This window comes from Lepus europaeus, chromosome 13 (genome assembly GCF_033115175.1).
Source record: "Lepus europaeus isolate LE1 chromosome 13, mLepTim1.pri, whole genome shotgun sequence".
Classification (NCBI taxonomy): Eukaryota; Metazoa; Chordata; class Mammalia; order Lagomorpha; family Leporidae; genus Lepus; species Lepus europaeus.
Window position 1 is genome coordinate 8632397 of NC_084839.1, and position 18716 is coordinate 8651112.

An 18716-nucleotide genomic window follows, 5' to 3' on the forward strand; every position below is an offset into this window, starting at 1 on the left:
TTAGGATGACTTCTCAGCAGGCCAGACATCCAGCACCCTTGTGTCCCACCCATCTTGTATTCCTTCTGACTCAGAAGTGTGCCAGCTTTTGGTCACCTCCTCTGGGCTGGAGGACATGGGCTAAGAGGAAACCGAGCTCCCAAGCACAGTCTATGAGACCCTAGCTGAAGCAGCCTGTGTCTACCATCCCAACACAAATCATCATCGTTTCTTGTTCATATTACAGGCACACTCATCTTCTTCCAGTTCCTCTAAATTACCAGATCTTTCCCCCAGGATCTTAACAGGCACTGGGAGGGCACCAGAAAAGCCAGCACAGTGCTGACTGGACCACTCCTCCAACAGCACTAGCCCATCACCTGCACAGCTGAGATGCACAGCTCTTCGGAGGATTTCTCAGAACACACTGTCTCTTCTCAGAACCCCTCTTGCTCTCTTCCTGGTAGAGACCATCATTTGTAATTTTTCTAATATTGTTTTATGTATTTATTTCTTGTTTCCCGTAAGAGAATGTAAACTCAGCAAGAACAGGGAGTATTCATGACTGTTTTGTTATTCATTATATCCCTGGTGCTAAGTACAGCTTCAGCACTGGCAAAAAAATAGACACCAAATATCTGAATAAGATCTACAAAATATTTTTCCTTGGTAACTGACTAACAAAATAGATTTCCAGTTTTAAGAAAAATTCAAAATGATTTTTAAGTTATTTTTCAAATATTATCCACATGTAGAATCAATGATACTGATGAAAATAAGGTAAACCAAAGTAATGCCCAGGTCTTCCCCAGAAGAGAAAGGGGAGAATCGTACTTTACAAGTCAAATTCTGTATAAAATGCAACAAAATTTTAGAAAATCATGAAAATGCTATTCCTGTTTGATAGAGAAAGCCCTCCTCCCAACCCCCTAAACAAGTCAGGTAAGCGATTTCATCTGTTGAATGAACTTGCACAAATCATTAACAGAAGACATTTCAGAAGCATGGCACACTAAATACGAAGTTCACCCCTCAGGATCATGCCTTTGTGGCTATGTTGGAATGGTTGGTCATAGCCAGCCCTCCAAATGTAAACAATCATCAAAAGGGCGAAATACATGACACAACAGTTTTCAGGCTTTGTGAAATAAACGGCACAAGAATCTAATCTTTGAGAGAACAGAAACCCACCCAATCAACTCGCACTCAGCCGACTCATCCTAGGACCACATTCTGGAGTTAAGGTCTACTCTAGCAATGCCAAATCAAGCCTAATCCCAGCCTAAAACACAGAGGAGGAGAAGAGCCCGAAGGCTGAATCTCACTAAGTTGACTTGAAAGAAACTTTGGTCTTTCTGCACATCTACCATTACAAAGTGTAAAACTCTCTAAGCTTGCACAAGGAAAGGGTGACCGTCAAATAACCAAGCAACTTACTAAAATAAGGATCAACACTCTTCAGAGAAAAATGACGAAATCCAGAATCTCTATCATACACTTACCAGAGTAACCTCAAAGCAAAGAGTATTACAAGACTTACAGAGGGTGATTTAGACAAAAAGGTAATTCATGAGGAAGGTATAACAATTCTAAGTATATATGCAGCTTTAATAGGTAAGCTTGAAAACTCAGGAGTAAAACTGAGAAAACTAAAAAAAGAAACAAATTCATAAATCTCAGCTGAAATTTTTAAAAGATTGTATTATTATTTTAAATTATGTACTTTTGAGGTACAATCTAATAATTCTACATATGTATGCAATCTGTGATGACCAAATAAGGCTACCTGTTAGCATTCCCATATTCTTTAATATTTTATTTTCTTATTGGAAACTTAAATATCCCAACTTAGTACTTGATAGAAGTAGAAAAAACATCAGATAACTACCCAGAATGAAAACTGTTTAACCAAATTAAACTTACAAAAGTTATTATGTTAATATCACTTACTTTAAAATGTATTGAAATTCAAGTATTTTGATACACTGTAACTTTATTTGGAAAAAATCTTAAATGCACGGGAGGCATGTAAACTATGACAAAGATCACAGTTCCAGCTAGCTTTTACACTAAGCTGCTAAGCTGGAAATAACAGCTCCCTTGATTTTAGTATTCTAAAGACACTGAAACAACATGAAAACCTAAGTGTAAGCGGAAGATTAGGAAGTAAGTATTGCTAGTCTTAAAACTTGAAATCCCTTTCATAGCAGATTTTTTAAATTAATTTGTGCTGAATTAGCAGGTCACCCCAAAGCAAATAACATTCAACAATGTTCATTTAAAAAAAGTTAACAATAATATTTAAAAAATTACTAAGGTATTGAACTCTGTTCTAATACATTTAAGCTATCTTTGAATCTTTACTTATGCTATGAAAAAAATCCAAATTTGAATGTTTCTTAACTTCATTTGAGAAGGCAATTCACACAACATTGGAAGTCAACTAATTTATGCAATGTCATTTCTTATGGTTGACTCCAACAATGATAAGAATAATTTAAGAATCCTGCACAGCTCCAAACAGAGGCTAGAACACATCTGGTAGAAGACAGTTTAATATTTAAGTATTTAAGCCAGAACATTTTACATGAGATAACTAAGGAAAACACTATTCCTTCAAATAAACTGAAAGTTACACAACAAAGTCATAAGATGGTTTCGGAGTATGAGAAGAATGTTGATTGATTTCATTTTTGGTGACACAAAACTGCTTCCTGCCCCGCACACTGCACCACCCCACCATCCTGGCCCAGTACCTCCTCAGCACTGGCAGCGTCTAGAGCATCAGCTCCCTCAGGAACAAGGAACAACACACGCTTCATTTGTGGCTGCTCAGTGGTTGGTACAACACTAAATTCGTGTTCAGTTAGAGAAATTCATCAAAGTCACACCTCTATCTATCTAATACTTATGAAACTTTAGCTAGTAATGAATATTTTGGCTAACTGCTCCAGTTTATAATGCCTGAAATTCATTTAAATTGCTTTGATACATCAGTTATTGGCTCATAACACAAGAGCTGGGAACCACCCATTTGACATAATTGAATCTACAAAGCAAACTAAGAAAGCATTCATGCCAAATGTCTGTCTACACAATGCTATCAAAATCCATCAGCAGGGGAGCTGGCACTGTGGCACAGCAGGTAAAGCTGCCACCTGTGATGCCAGCATCCCATATGGGCACCAGTTTGTGTCCCGGCCACTCCACTTCCAATCCAGTTCCCTGCTAATGGCCTGGGAAAAGCAGCAGAAGATGGCTCAAGTGCTTGGGTTCCTGCCACCCATGAGGGAGACCAGGATAAAGCTCCTGGCTCCTGGCTTCAGCCTGGTCCAGCCCTAACAAGGGTGTGAACCAGTGTAATACCTGTCCCTTTCTCTCTCCCATGCTCTCTCTGTAATGCTCTCAAATAAATAAATCTTTTAAAATTTAGTAACAAGTACTGTTACAAAGTATCACAAATAGTGTTACTTTAGATAGCAGTTTTCCATTTATCTTCCTTTAAGAATGTCTGAGTTATTCCAATTTCCTCCAGCATCTCTGTAGACCATCCATTACCCCTTTCCTATATCCAGTATAGACGAGTAGATACTTTAACAGTCAGATACAGTAGCTATTCATCATTATCACAGTGAACAGAACAATGTTCACGGATTTAAATGTCAACAAATCTGGACCAAGTCTTAACTACTTATGAACTATGTGGCAAACTATTCCTCTAGACTTCAGTGACTTTGTCTATATAAGAACCTCACAGAGTTGCAGCAAAGGTAAAATGGGATCATGATTACAAATACTTAGAATACAGAATATACTTAATAAAAATGTTAGCTAACTCGACTACAGACAAATATAACTCAGCTTATTCTAGTATGAACCGCTAAGCATGTGCATCCTGTCACTGGTTTGTGAGCACCGAAAGGACAAAAACACTGCTATTCTAATATTTCCACTTGTTATAGAAGAGACTGTTCTATTCCTTACCTTTAAATTTAAAAGCAGTTTGGTACACAGACGCCATCAAACTGACTCTATAGGAAGGACAGCAGAGCAGCAGAAACCAAACAGCTAACCTTAAAAGCATGGTTTTGGGGCAGACACTGTGGCACACGAGGTTAGGCTGCCATGTGGGGCACCAGCGTCCTAGACTGCAGTGACTGGGATCAAGACTGGCCTCTGTTTCTTTTTCTTTCTTTTTTTTTTTTTTAAGATTTTATTTATTTTACATGAGAGTTAGCGTTACAGACAGTGAGGGGGAGAGACAGAGAGAAAGGTCTTCCTTCTGTTGATTCACTCCCCAGATGGCCACAACGGCCGGAGCAAGGAGCCGATCCGAAGCAAGGAGCCAGGAGCTTCTTCCTGGTCTCCAACGTGGGTGCAGGGCCCCAAGGACTTGGGCCACCTTCTACTGCTTTCCCAGGCCATAGCAGAGAGCTGGACTGGAAGAGGGGCAGCCAGTGCCGCAGGCACAAGATTAACCTACTGCGCCACAGCACTGGCCCCTGGCCTCTGTTTCTGATCAGCTTCCTGCCAATGTGTGCCCTAGGAGGCAGCAGATGAAGGGTCAGGTACCTGGGTTCCAGCCATCCATCTGAATGCAGCTTCTGGCTTCTGGCTCAGCCCCAGCTGTTACAGACCTTTGGGGAGTGAACCAGGAAATGAAGACATCTCCCTCACTGAACCACCAGATGGAAGCTCTCTCCCTCTGCCTTTCAAGTTAAAAAAGAAAAATAAAACAGTCTTTTTTAAAATTAATTATATTATGGGGCCATCGTTGAGGTGTAGCAGGTTAAGCCACTGCCTGCAGCACCAGCACTCCATATGGACACCAGTTCAAGTCCTGACTGCTCTACTTCTAATTCAGCTCCCTGCTCATGCAACTGGGAAAACAGAAGAAGATGGTCCAGGTCTTTGGACCCCTGCCCCAACCTGGGAAACCTGGATTTCGGCTTGGCCCAGCCCTGGTCATTGTGGCCATTTGGGGAGTGAAACAGGATGGAAGATCTCTCTCTTTCTCTGTCTCTCCCTTTCTGTCTGTAATCCTTTCAAGCATATAAATAAATCCTTCAAAAAATTAATTAAAATTAATTAAAAGCAAACAAGTGGATGCCTAAGAAGCAACCTGAGTCCAGGGACAAGTTATAGTAGCAATACAGGTTAGTCAATTCACTTTATGTTATGTGGAATAACGGATAAAGTCACCACTTGGGACACCAGCATCCCATTTGGGCGCCAGTTCAGGTCCAGGCTGCTCCACTTCCGATCCAGCTTCCTGCTAATGTGCCTGGGAAAGCAGCAGAAGATGACCCAAGTGCTTGGGCCCCTGCACCCATGTGGGAGACCTGGAAGAAGCTCCTGGCTCCTGGCTTCAGCCTGGCTCAGCCCTAGCCATTGCAACCATTTGGGGGAGTGAACCAACAGATGGAAGATCAATCAGTATCTCTCTCTCCCTCCTCCCCCGCCCCCCTGTAACTCTTTCAAATAAATAAATCTCTTTAAAAAAACATTTGGCTGCACCCACACACACTGGTGACTGATGTCCACAGCTGACCTAATGAGCAGCTACTACACCAGAGGTTTCCCTTTTTCTATCTGTTGCTCTACATACACTTCTCCTAAATTATGTACTTGACAAGAGAATATTTTAGGTGAGCAGTTATGAATTCCTGATGAGAATGCCAAAAGTACTTGGAAAAACAGTGCCTGTCCTCAAAAAGTTTATAATATAAAAGGAGAGACCAAAGAAGTTTACATATAAGCCATAACACAAAACATAAGATGATAAAGAAATAAAATAACTATAATTTAAAGATGTAAAGGAAAGATCATACTCAGATAAAAGGATAAAGACTCAGGGATGTTTTCTCTAAAAATGAGCCCGGAGAAACAGTGACACTGTGTGGCTGAAGAGATGGAAAATGCATAGCACACCTGGAATAACAGCAAAGTAGAAGACAAGGGTTAAAAAGATAAAAACTGGCGACTTTGTTTTAAAGATTTATTTTATTTACTTGGAAGACAGAGTTACAGAGAGAGGGAGAGACAAGTAGAGAAGTCTTCCATCCGCTGGTTCACTCACCAGATGGTGATGGCCACAATGGCCGAGGCTAGGCCAGGCCTAAACCAGGAGCCAACACTTTCTTCTGGGTCTCCCACGTGAGTGCAGGGACCCAAACACTTGGGCCTTCCGCTTCTGCTTTCCCAGGCCATTAGCAGGGAACTGGATTGGAAGTGAAGCAGCTGGGACTCAGAAGAGCTCCCGTAAGGGATGACAGTGCTACAGGCAGCGGCTTAACCTGCCATGCCACAATGCAGGCCCCGGTGACATCTTAAAGGAGGCACTAAAGCCAGGAAATTTCAGCTTCTTTTAGCAAGCAGGGATCCATTTCATGCAGAGAGGGATAATTAACCTGGGTTAGAAGGGCAATTTGACAGCAGCTGATGTCAGTCATTCTCATTCTTCATCTACCTCGATAGGGAGGTGGGCAAAAACAAAACATGTATGCTGGAAAGCCCCCTACCCCCAGCTGCTTCTATTATACTCAAGCCAGGCACGGGGGTAGCATTGGTTCACCAGAGTGCAGAGTTACAACATCAATGGGAAGCAGTGGACCATACAGCAACGGAGGGCTTGCTGAGCTGGGGTAGCATGAATGGGCAGATTTAACAAGCATGGGCTGATATTTCCTTCATCAGCACTTCACACTTAAAACCAACAGTAACCATGGTGCAACACTTGTCAGCAGAAGAAAACCGAACACAAAGTAGGTTTTCATACATGCTGAGTAATGAGAGGTCTTAGATGCAAGTGATGGCAGTGAGTACTAAAAAAAAAGTAAAGACAGTGAAGAACTATGAAGGCACAAGCAGGATGTAGTAAAAAACATATGAGAGGCTGGCGCCGTGGCTCACTAGGCTAATCCTCCGCCTTGCGGCGCCAGCACACCGGGTTCTAGTCCCGGTCAGGGCACCCATCCTGTCCCGGTTGCCCCTCTTCCAGGCCAGCTCTCTGCTGTGGCCCGGGAGTGCAGTGGAGGATGGCCCAAGTCCTTGGGCCCTGCACCCCATGGGAGACCAGGATAAGCACCTGGCTCCTGCCATTGGATCAGCACGGTGCGGCGGCCATTGGAGGGTGAACCAACGGCAAAAGGAAGACCTTTCTCTCTGTCTCTCTCTCACTGTCCACTCTGCCTGTCAAAAAAAAAAAAAAACATATGAGAGATGAGGGAAAGGTAAGTCAATGACGACACCAAATTTTCTGGCTTAAGTAACTGGGTTAATGCTGGAGCCATTTACTAAAATGAGGAAAGTGAGAGATCGAGCAGATTTGTGGAGGAAGATCAAAGTTAGAGAAGGAACCAAACATTCTAATTTCACACGTTTTACATGTCCAGGACATAACTTGATGGAACAACCAAAACAAGCCATTGTGGGAAGAGTTTTTTAGCCTAGTGGTTAAGACACCCATGTGTCTCATCTACATGACAGGGTTCCACTCCTGTCTCCATCTTCCCACCAATGCAGACACTGGGAAGCAGCAGGGATGGCTGCAGTAACTGAGCTCCTGCTACCCACAGGGCAGACCTGGATGGCATTCCCACCTCCTGGCTCTGGCCACAGCCAGTGCAGACATTTTAGGAATGATCTAGTACATGGGAATGCTCACTTACTCTTTCCAAAAAGTTTTTTTTTTTTTTTTGACAGTCAGAGTTAGACAGTGAGAGAGAGAGAGAAACAGAGAGAAAGGTCTTCCTTCCGTTGGTTCATCCCCCAGATGGCTGCCACAGCCAGCGCATTGTGCCGATCCGAAGCCAGGAACCAGGTGCTTCCTCCTGGTCTCCCATGCGGGTGCAGGGCCCAAGTACTTAGGCCATCCTCCACTGCACTTCCGGGCCACAGCAGAGAGCTGGACTGGAGGAGGAGCAACGGGGACAGAATCTGGCGCCCCAACCGGGACTAGAACCCAGGGTGCTGGCAACGCAGGTGGAGGATTAGCCTAGTGAGCTGCGGCGCCGGGCCTAAAATAGTTTTTTTTAAAATAATGAATCAGTGCAGATAAGGGTTACAGAAGCCACAAGTTTTTAGTCGTGAGTATCAACTATAGATCTGAGCCTTGCTATCATATAAATTGTGTTTAAAGTCTCAGGAGTGGGGGCCAGCACTGTGACTCAGCAGGTTAAGCCAGCACCTACAACACCAGAATCACATATGAGCTCCAGTTTAAGTCCCAGCTGATCTGATTCACCTTCTTGCTAATGTACCCGGGCAGGAAGCAAAAGATGGCCCAAGTGCTGGGGCCCCTGCACCCACCTGGGTGATTGGGATGGAGTTCCTGGTTTGACCTGGCTCAGCCCTGGTTATTGTGGCCATTTGGGGAATGAACCAGCAAATGGAAAAATCGATCAATCTCTCCCTCTCTCTCTATGACTCTGCCTTTCAAATAAATAAATAAATTGTATTTTGAAAAGGCTCAGCATACATGACCTCATTTTGGGAAAGAATGAAAATAAAAAACCAAAAGTCTAGCCACTGGGAACTACAAAATTCAGAAGTTAGGTGGAGAACAAACCAGAAAGGAAACTGAGAAGAGCAAGTCAATAAAGTAGGGAGAAGCGGGGTTCCGAGACTGGGGGAGGACTGAGAGGGAAATACTGCGCAGTCAATAACATCACAGATGAAGTCCCTGTTGAGGGACACAGAAAGTCATGGCCACGTTACAAGGAAAACAGACTCTGGAACTCTCTGCCTAGACTCAAAGCTCACTTCCATCGCTTAGCAGCTATGTGAACTGTGGCAGCTACTGATCATACCTACGTGAATTGAATTACAGACGCATTCCTCATCTGTAAAATCAGCGTAATAGTAATAATACATCCTGGAAGGACTGTTGTGAAAATTGCTGACCATATACAAATTACTTCCAGGCTGCCTGCCATGTTGAAATTGCTGTAAAAGTGTGTGCTACTATCTGTAGTTGCATTTAAAAAAAAAAAAAAAATGAAATACAAAGCCAGGTACATAATGTGATGTCTTAATACAAAAATATTAAGGACACACATATATTGCACACATCTTTTAGAAATGGAAAAATTGGAAGGCAGCACTGTGGCATATGCTAGCATCCCAAATGGGCACCGATCCCAGTCCCAGCTGCTCCACTTCTGATCCAGCTTCCTGCTAATGCACCTGGGAAAGCAGTGGAAGATGGTCCAAGTGCTTGGGCCCCTGCACCTGTGTGGGAGACCTGGAAGAAGCTCCTGGCTCCTGGCTTTGGACTAGCCCAGCTCCAGCCGTTGCAGCCACCTGGGGAGTAAACCAGAGGATGGAAGACCTCTCTGTCTGTCTCACCCTCTGTCTCTGTTAACTCTGCCTTTCAAGTAAACAAATGTTAAAAAAGAAAGAAAGAAATGGAAAAATCAGGGCCGGCGCCGCGGCTCACTAGGCTAATCCTCCACCTTGCGGCGCCGGCACACCGGGTTCTAGTCCCGGTCGGGGCACCGGATTCTGTCCCAGTTGCCCCTCTTCCAGGCCAGCTCTCTGCTGTGGCCAGGGAGTGCAGTGGAGGATTGCCCAAGTCCTTGGGCCCTGCACCCCATGGGAGACCAGGAGAAGCACCTGGCTCCTGCCATCGGATCAGCGCGGTGCGCCTACCGCGGCGGCCATTGGAGGGTGAACCAATGGCAAAAGGAAGACCTTTCTCTCTGTCTCTCTCTCACACTGTCCACTCTGCCTGTCAAAAAAAAAAAAAAAAAAAAAGAAAAGAAAAGAAATGGAAAAATCAGAAAGCTATAAGTAAAATTAATAAAAGTAGATGTCTCTCAGTAGAACAGGTAAATTTAATGAACATGAAAACAAATAAAAATGATAAAAATCTAGCCATTATTACCTTAATCTAAAAACATAACTCGCACTTTTACAGGGCAGGTGTGCAGCACAGTGGGCTAGGCTGCTGCTTGGGATGCCCTATCCCATACTGCAGCACCTGTTTCAACTCCTTGCTACTCAGCTTATGATCCAGCTTCCTGTTAACCCCTATCCCGGAAGACAGAGATGACATCTCAAGTACTTGAAACCTAGCCACCCATGGGGACACCAGATGGAATCCCGGGCCCCTGGATTCAGCCTGAGCTGGCCCGGCCCGGCCTGTTGTGGTATTTAGGGATTGAACCAGTGAATACAAGATCTGTCTCTCTGTCACTCTGCCTTTCACATAAATAAAAATAAACATTTTTAATAAGTTAAACTAGTGCTTTTAGTCTTTAACAGAAGCTTTAACTGCTTTTCCAAGAGGTCTTAATTTATTGCGTAATCACTGTGTCCAGATACTTTTCTAGATGTTTCCCATATATTAATTCATTTAACACAAGTAACTACCTCTGAATAATTAACCATTATTCATGCTACTATCCTTACTTTTAAAATAAAAAAATGACTTACAGAGGTCATAAGGCTGATTTAATCCTATAAATCCATATTCTCAATCAGTAAATTATTCTGAATTCCATTTTTGTCATCCTTTGTGATAAAAGATCCGGAAAGATTAACACTAATAACAAGACTGATGTTAGACAAAGGCATCCATGCCACTGACCTTTCATGGCATGAAAACAACTCCCAATCCCCTCCCCCCCTTCATGTGGCCAGCCCCTGCACATCTTCACACTACACCCTTCCCTCTCAGCAGGATCTCTCAGGCCTCCCCAGTCTGACTCAGGCACACCCCTCCAGCACTCTCTCTCACAGCCAAGACCTCCCTTCAGAGTAGTCATCACCAACTGAAATAATAATTCTATTTGCTTAATTCTTATCGCCTCCACAGAAAAATGGAGACCACGTTAACAGCTCTTAGGGACTAGCATTGCTCCAGGAATGTAACAGGCCCTTACTAAATATTTGGGGGGGGGGGGGGGGGAGATGAATAAAAACCATTTTATATCTGATTATCAACTGATTTAACATTTACCAAATACTACTATGTTATGTTCCACATGCTTTATGTATGCGCTGTCATATTTAACTCTTATAGTGACTCTGACATGTAATGGAATTTTACCTTCATTTAACCAGTGAGAACCCAAAAGATAGAGATTAAGTGACTCTGCTGAAGCCACAGAAGTTAGTGATAGAAGAACACCCCCACTGAAACAGCCTGACTCAAGAGCCAGTACTCTAACATCCTGCGGCACACCCGTGACAGAGCAAAGCAATTTTACAATGAGAACTTTATTTGTTGAAATATATTGGTGGGCTCTCTGTGATAATATATTTTTTATTTGACCAGAAAAAAAAACATTTCCCATGAAAAGACACATTTGCACTATTATAACACTTCCTTTAAATGGCTAGAAACACATGATCAAAAGATATGCAAGACATGGAACATTTGCTACATATCCACAGTGCTAAATTAGCTACCACTATAGGAATCAGCTTTAAAGATTATGGAAGAATTACTTACTTTCCTCTACAATCTTCTTCTTTTAAAGAGTCTTGCTTACAGTAACAGAAGCACAAATTAAAGCCAAAACAAACATGCTATAATTATAATCTCTTGGGTCAGGTCATCAGATTAATGGAATGTTAAAATATTTTTCACTTTTAAAAATATGACTGTTTCTGCATATTTTGGTGCCAAAACAAATTTGAGGATGGAAAAATTAACAACAAAAATAAAGGTCTTTCATATCTATGCATTTTCCTTTGTTTCCCAATTCTTTAGCAACCTAGCTAGTAATGATAAAATTAACACAGAACAGAAAAGACCCAAGGCCTCGATTTCTTTAAAAATTCAACTCTAAATTCTAGTATCTCCTCCATAACCACACTGAATCTTAAGTAAGCAGAAACAACACATCAAAGAGACATCATAGTAATAGTTAACACTTAGAAAACACCGCAACTAGGTTTACTTGTTTAGTTAATTCATTAATCTCCCACAACGACCCTCACAAAATAGAAATTAGCATCTCTGTTCTGGAGGTTGGAACGCACACACCTGTGGCCACCAGGATCTTCTGAGCTAGGGTCCAACTCCTTTCCGTCCCCATCTCATGGGATCTCTCATAACTCAGCTGTCACATGATCCAACCTCCTACTCTCCCCATGGTAGCATCAAAATTCTAAAAGCTGCAGCTTCATCATTTCCACTAAAGCCAAAAAACACAACTACGTAAGAATAAAACCCCATCACTTCGGAAGGCAGTCCTTCCCTCAAATCTACTTCAAACTAATCTCACAATTCTTTCAATCATAGCTCAGGTGGCTCGATTTCCCATCCCCTGAGCACTCCAGCCCAGGAGCACTCAGCCTCTCGCTCTGCCAGTACTTTTGGAAGCTGAATGCTCTGAACAATCAGCATCTCTTTTAGATGCAAATGAGAGGCGAGGCCACGGCCAGCACAGCGCCCAGGATGACTCTGGAGGGGAAAGCACCACGGGAACCAAGGCTGTGCAGAACACGAACTGCAGGCGGCAACGGGGTCTGAGGATGAAAACCAGGGGGGACCCAGTCACAGGGCCCCACACTGTGTGACTTCTACATCCTGGGATCAACCAGATTCTCAGAGCAAATATCAGAGAAAGTCCCCTCTTGCTTCCAGGGCAGGTGGGGAGTCGGGGAGTCCATTTTGAAATATGCCAGAGGGGCCAGCCCTGTGGTGGAATAGGCTAAGCCTGCGCCTGAGATGGGCCGGCATCCCACTTGGGCACCGGTTCGTGTCCCCACTACTCCACTTCTGATCCAGCTCTCTGCTATGGCCTGGGAAAGCAGTGGAAGATGGCTCAAATCCTTGGGCCCCTGCGCCCGCATCTGAGACCCAGAGGAAGCTCCTGGCTCCGGCCTTCGGAGCGGCCCAGCTCTGGCCTCCTGTGGCCATTTTGGGGGGTTGCAGATGGAAGACCTTTTTCTGTCTCTCTCTCTCTCTCTCTCTAACTCAGCCTCTTAAATATATAAATAAAATCTTAAAAAAGAAAAGAAAAGAAATGAAATATGCCAGACCAATCTGTTCTTAACAAGGTATACTCTCAAGAAAGTGGTGCAGCCAGAGCCTACTGGAACTAACAGAAGGGAAACCAAGAACTGCAGCCCCCTCGGGGATGCAGTCCCCTGGCAGGGGTGGGGGCTGTGAAGTACTTTGAGGCCCCCAGTCCAGGGGCACAGGGTTACTCAAGCTGCCACTTAATCATGGGATTCCAAGGCACTCCCCTCACTCCAGAGCACAGAACATTGCTAAAGGCCTACACAGAGCAGTTTCTTTTACCCAGTGCACCATGTTTAGCTATCAAGAAAAACTTACAAGACATACCGAATGGCAAAGAACACAATCTGAAGAGACAGCAAGCATGAGACCCAGACGTGGCAGGAATGCTATCATTACCAGACGGAGAATTCAAAGGAACCAGGATTAATACGTGAGGGGCTCTAATAGATACTAAAGCAGGGAATGAGGATGGGAGCAATGCAAGCCATGAGACAGACATCCTATGGAGCAATTAAGAAGAAATTCTGAAGATTAAAAACACGGAAAGAGAAATAAAGAATGTCTCTGATGGGCTTATTAGTAGATTGGACATGCCTGAGGAAAGAATTTCTGAGGTTCAGAATATACTAACAGCTATGTTGAAAATGAAAAGCAAACAGAAGAAAAACTGAAAAGATTATAACAGAACATCCAAGGGCTAAGGAACAACTACAAAAAGTATACCAATCATATGTATAACGGGAATATAAGAAGAATGAAAAGAAAACCATAAAAGAAATATTTGAAACAATATTGTGACTGAAAATTACCGTAAGTCAGGATTGGACCCCAAAGCTCCACTTCCAATCCAGCTCGTTGCTGTGGCCTGAGAAAACAGCAGAAGATGCCCAAGTCCTTGGGTCCCTACACCCACGTGGGAGACCTGGAAGAAGCTCCTGGCTCCTGGCTTCAGATAGGTGCAGCTCCGGCCATTACGGCCAATTGGGAGTGAACCAGGGGATGGAAGACCTCTCTCTCTCTCTCTGCCTTTCCTTCTCTCTGTGTGTAACTCTTTCAAATAAATAAATAAATCTTTAAAAAAATAAAATCAAACTTAGAGAAAAAAATCCTCCAAGAAGCCAAAGGAGGAAAAACATCTCACCTACACTGACAAAAAGCTAAGAATTTCTCCTTAGGAACAATACAAGCCCAAAGAGAACACAGTGAAATATTTGAAGTGCTGAGAGGAAAAAAAAAAATGTATTCCAACCTAGAATTCTGCACTCTGGGAAATTATCCTTCCAAAGTGAAAGGGGGGGTGTGGCATACGATTAAGATGCCCACATTTCATATGGAGGTGCCTCGGTTCAGTTCTTAGCTCTGCTCCCAATTCCAGATTCCAGTTAACCTGCACCCCAGGAGAGACAGCAGGTGAGTAGATCCCTGCTCCCCACCGGCCTGAAGACCTGGACTGAGTTCTCAGCTCCCAGCCTGGCCCTGGCCCAACCTCAGCTGTTGTGGACATTTGGGGGAGTGAACCAGTGGGTGGAAATTCTGTGTCCCTCAAAAAATTAAATTTTAAAAAAAAATGAAGGAGGGAGAAAGGATTCTGAGAAGGAAGCAATGGGTCTGTCTCTCCCCACCTAACTAACAACTGCACTGGCAGGATCTAATGTAAAGATCTTGGAGCCCTGGCGTCTACTGAAAGCCTGCAACTTCCAGGTGAGTTTAACCACAGTCGCAGTTAGATTCTGGTTCCTTCTTAGAGCCAGTTATTAAAGACTGGGACATTCAACACCAACTCTCAGTACAAGGGGAAATAAGCAAGTCAGCATGAATACCCAAGGAGAGGTACATGCTTAGAAAACACAGGGAACATCTTAAGTTTACACCACTGTCTGGTACTTGGCACATACAGAGGCTACAGATGCCAAAGAAAACCACAGAATAGCAAAAAAAAAATCAGCAAACACTGGGAAAATGGGGAGAATCTCATTTTCAGAGACACTGTAATATTAGATTCAAATGCCCAGTTGTCAACACACAACTCACAAGGCATACAAAGAACAGGAAAGTACTGACTGGGTGGCAGGAATGAGTAAGTGGAGCACAGAGGATATTTCTGGCAATGAAAATACTACGTGTGACAGTATAGTGAAGGCCATATGAGCTCTCATCTGTCCAGACCTGCAGAATGCACAACACCAAGAGCAAAGCCTAATGGAGCCCATGACTTTGGGTGATTATCATGTGTCATGTAGGTTAATTATTAAGACTGTACCCACCTTGTGGGGGTGCTAAGAATGGAAGAGGCTATGCGTGTGTGGGGGCAAAGAGCACATGGGACATCTCTGGACACCTCTGTACCTTCTCCTTTATATTCCTGTTACTCTAACACTGTTCTAAAAAATTAGTCTTAAAAAAAAGAAAAAGGGGGGTGGGTGTTTGGCAGAATAGTTAAGATGGCATTTACGACACCCACACTCCATGTCAGAGTGCCTTGGAGTCCTGGTTCTACTTCTGATTCCAGCTTCCTGCTGATGCACACCAAGCGAGGCAGCAGGTGACGGCGCCAGTACCTGGGTTCTTTCTACCCACACAGAAAACCAGGATTTGGGGCTGGCGCTGTGGCATAGCAGGTAAAGCCACCACCCCATATGGGCGCTGGGTCAAGACCTGGCTGCTCCATTTCAAATCCAGCTCTCTGCTATGGCCTGGGAAAGCAGTAGAAGGGACCCCTGCACCTTCATGGGAGACCAGGAAGAAGCTCCTGGCTATGGATCGGCACAGCTCCAGCCACTGCAGCCATCTCGGGAGTGAACCAGCAGATGGAAGACCTCTCTCTCTCTGCTTCTGCCTCTCTGTAACTCTGTCTTTCAAATAAATAAATCTTAAATTTAAAAAAAAAAAAAAGAAAGAAAGAAAAGAAAACCAGGATTCAGGTCCCAGCTCCTGGCTCTGGCTTGGCCCAGCCCTGACTCTTATAAGCTTTAGGGGAATACCAGCAGACAGAAGATCTCTGTCTCTCTGCCTTTCAAATAAAATAATTTTTTTTTAGAAAGTAGAAGAAAAACAGGGCACCAGGACATCATGAGTGAATGAACTATTCCAAGCATGGCTCAATCATATAAAAATAGTGAATTTCTGTATCATGTTAGGAATTCTATTAAAGCGGCCCGAACTTCTTTACTGTTTCAGGGAGCCTCATCACCAATGACTCTTGCCTGGTTTCCGCTGAGGGAAAATAGTTCTTCAACCCATACACTACTGTTATGCAGTCTATTCCTGTGTTCTTCACATTCCACTACATCAGTCTGGTCAAATTTCACTTCTTCTATATGCCAAAGACCTTTCCTGATGATTTCTAGATTTTGGTTCATTATTGAAAATCTTCTTCACTTTACTTCTTGTGTAACCCATTTACAAATTATGCAATATACCATCATTACCCCCATACAAGTCATTAATAAAATGTCTAATAGAAGAGAAGGGACCCTGAAGCCTCCCACTGAAATTCTCTATCCAATGTACCATCCATGCTTTCCAACAATCTCCTAAGAATACAACTATTAATTATAAAGCTACCCTACCCATACAGTCACTCAATTGACACTTTCTTACATCAACCTCAAGTACATAAGGCTTCTTATAGACACATCATACACCTACAGCAGTACCCCATTCTACAAGTCCGATAAACTTCCCAGAGAAAAAACAAGGGCGGGTTTCTGGCATGCCAGTTAAGACGTCCCTTGGGACACGCACATCCTGCATCAGAGGGCTTGGGTTTACGTCCCAGCCCTGCTTCCAGTTCCAGCTTCCGGCTAATAAATAGCCTGGACACAGTGGTGATGGCTCCGATACACGGATCCCTGCCACCCAAGTGGGGGTCCTGGATCCTGGCTTCACCCTGGCCCATGGCTGGGTGGCCTGGATCCATGGCTTCACCCTGGCTGATGCAGGCAGTTGAGAAATGAACGAGCGGAAGAAAGGTCTGTCTCTATTTCTGTCTCTCAGCCTTTCAAATAAAAAAAAAGTTTAAAAAAAAAAGAAGAACAAAGGAGAAGAAAAGGTTTAGCCTGTCAGGAGGTGTTTGGTGGCTTCTCCTCATCACTGCACTTGGTCAGTGCTCCAAGAGAGGAGTAAGACACTGCTGTGTGAAGAACAGACTGACTACGTCAACTGGAAGGACAAAAACAGGAGCCTCGCAGACTCGGGCAATGAAAACAGGACTAGCACTACAGCTTCTCATTTAGTAAGGAGATGTAATAGTCATCAGTAACATTTATAATATTTCCAGTTGGTACTACTTTGGCCTGCAAGATAAATTCCAGATTTTTTTCCAGTTATTAAAATTTCTGTTAGGCTTCTCATGTATCTAAATAAGTGTCAGTTCTTTAAGCAGTTACATTAATCCAAACACTTTAAAGAATCAACACAGGACTTCTGAGTATTACTAAGCAGATCACATGTGAGACCAGGCTGGCATTACCATGTCCCAGTGTTTCAGAGCTGGAAGGGACCTGGTATTTCCAACACAACTGTCTGCTTTTATAGATGCAAACACTGCGGTGCTCAGAGAAGAGCAGACCTGACCAAGGTCACAGAGCTAATTTTTGGCATGGCTGGGCATGGAAATTAGATCTATTAAGCTGCTACTGATAATGCTCCACAGAACCATGAAGTGAAAAAGAGTAATAATAAGAACAAAACAAATACTTTTTTCTTACCAACTGGACTTCACCAAAAGCACCTCTTCCAATAACTTTAACAACATCATAGTCTTCTGCTTTCATTTGTAGGCCTCTGATTTTTTTCACAATTTTCTCATCTATAATAAAAAAGATTATCATTTATTAGCAGCACTACAACATAATCATCATATTTGTAAATAAGATTTTAGTTGAAGAAACTGCATTCCATTTTTAGCTAAATGTATTTTCTCACAGCTCCTGTTTAAAAAGTTAAGATATAAGCACCGGTTCTAGTCCCGGCTGCTCCTCTTCCAATCCAGCTCTCTGCTGTGTCCTGGGAAAGCAGAAGATGGTTCAAGCATTTGGGACCCTGCACCTGCGTGGGATACCTGGAGGAGGCTCCTGGCTCCTGGCTTCAGATCGCCCCAGCTCCAGCTGTTGTAGCCATTTGGGAAGTGAACCAGCAGATGGAAGACCTGTCTCTCACTGTCTGTAACTCTACTTCTCAAATAAATTAAAAATCTTTAAAAAAAAAAAAAAGTTAAGATATGCATTAACCTTGCATTATAGAGCCAAAATGCTCCAGTTATTAACTACCATATATTACCACTACTGACTGCCGTAAGACAGCAATTCCAAGCAGGGCTTGCCTCAGTGGTTAAGATGCTCACAGCCTGTTTGGGAGTGCCTGGTTCCGAATCCCAGCTCCATTCCCCGGTTCCAGCTTCCTTCTAATGGGCACCATGACTGGCACCAAGTCATGGCTCAAGTAAGTTCCCAGCTCCTGACTTCAACCTAATACAGCCCTGGCCATTGCAGGCATTTTGGTAGTAAACCAGTGGAAGGGGAGGGAGGAGTGGAAGTGGGTGTGTGTGTGGGTGTGGGTGTGAGTCTCTGTGTGTGTATCCCTCAAATAACTTCTTAAACAGTAATGAAAGTTCTCCTATTTCTAACTCTGCTGCTGGGCAAGTTAGGTGACAGCACAAGGGTGACCCAAGCAGTCCTGCGCATGCTGAATCACGGCGAAAGCTGTCACTAAACTACTTCCAAGGACACTCTTAGGCATGACTCTTGACAGCCTGCTT

At 43.6% G+C, this 18716-nt stretch overlaps 1 protein-coding gene across 1 annotated transcript in view; it reads right to left on the reverse strand.

The window, feature by feature from the left end:
- Positions 1–18716, reverse strand: part of ROCK2 (Rho associated coiled-coil containing protein kinase 2) — a 147936-nt gene that overhangs the window by 62925 nt on the left and 66295 nt on the right. Inside the window, exon 3 of the mRNA XM_062208963.1 lies at positions 17668–17768. Coding sequence (XP_062064947.1) covers positions 17668–17768 — 101 coding nt within the window. The remainder of the gene's footprint in view (positions 1–17667; positions 17769–18716) is intronic.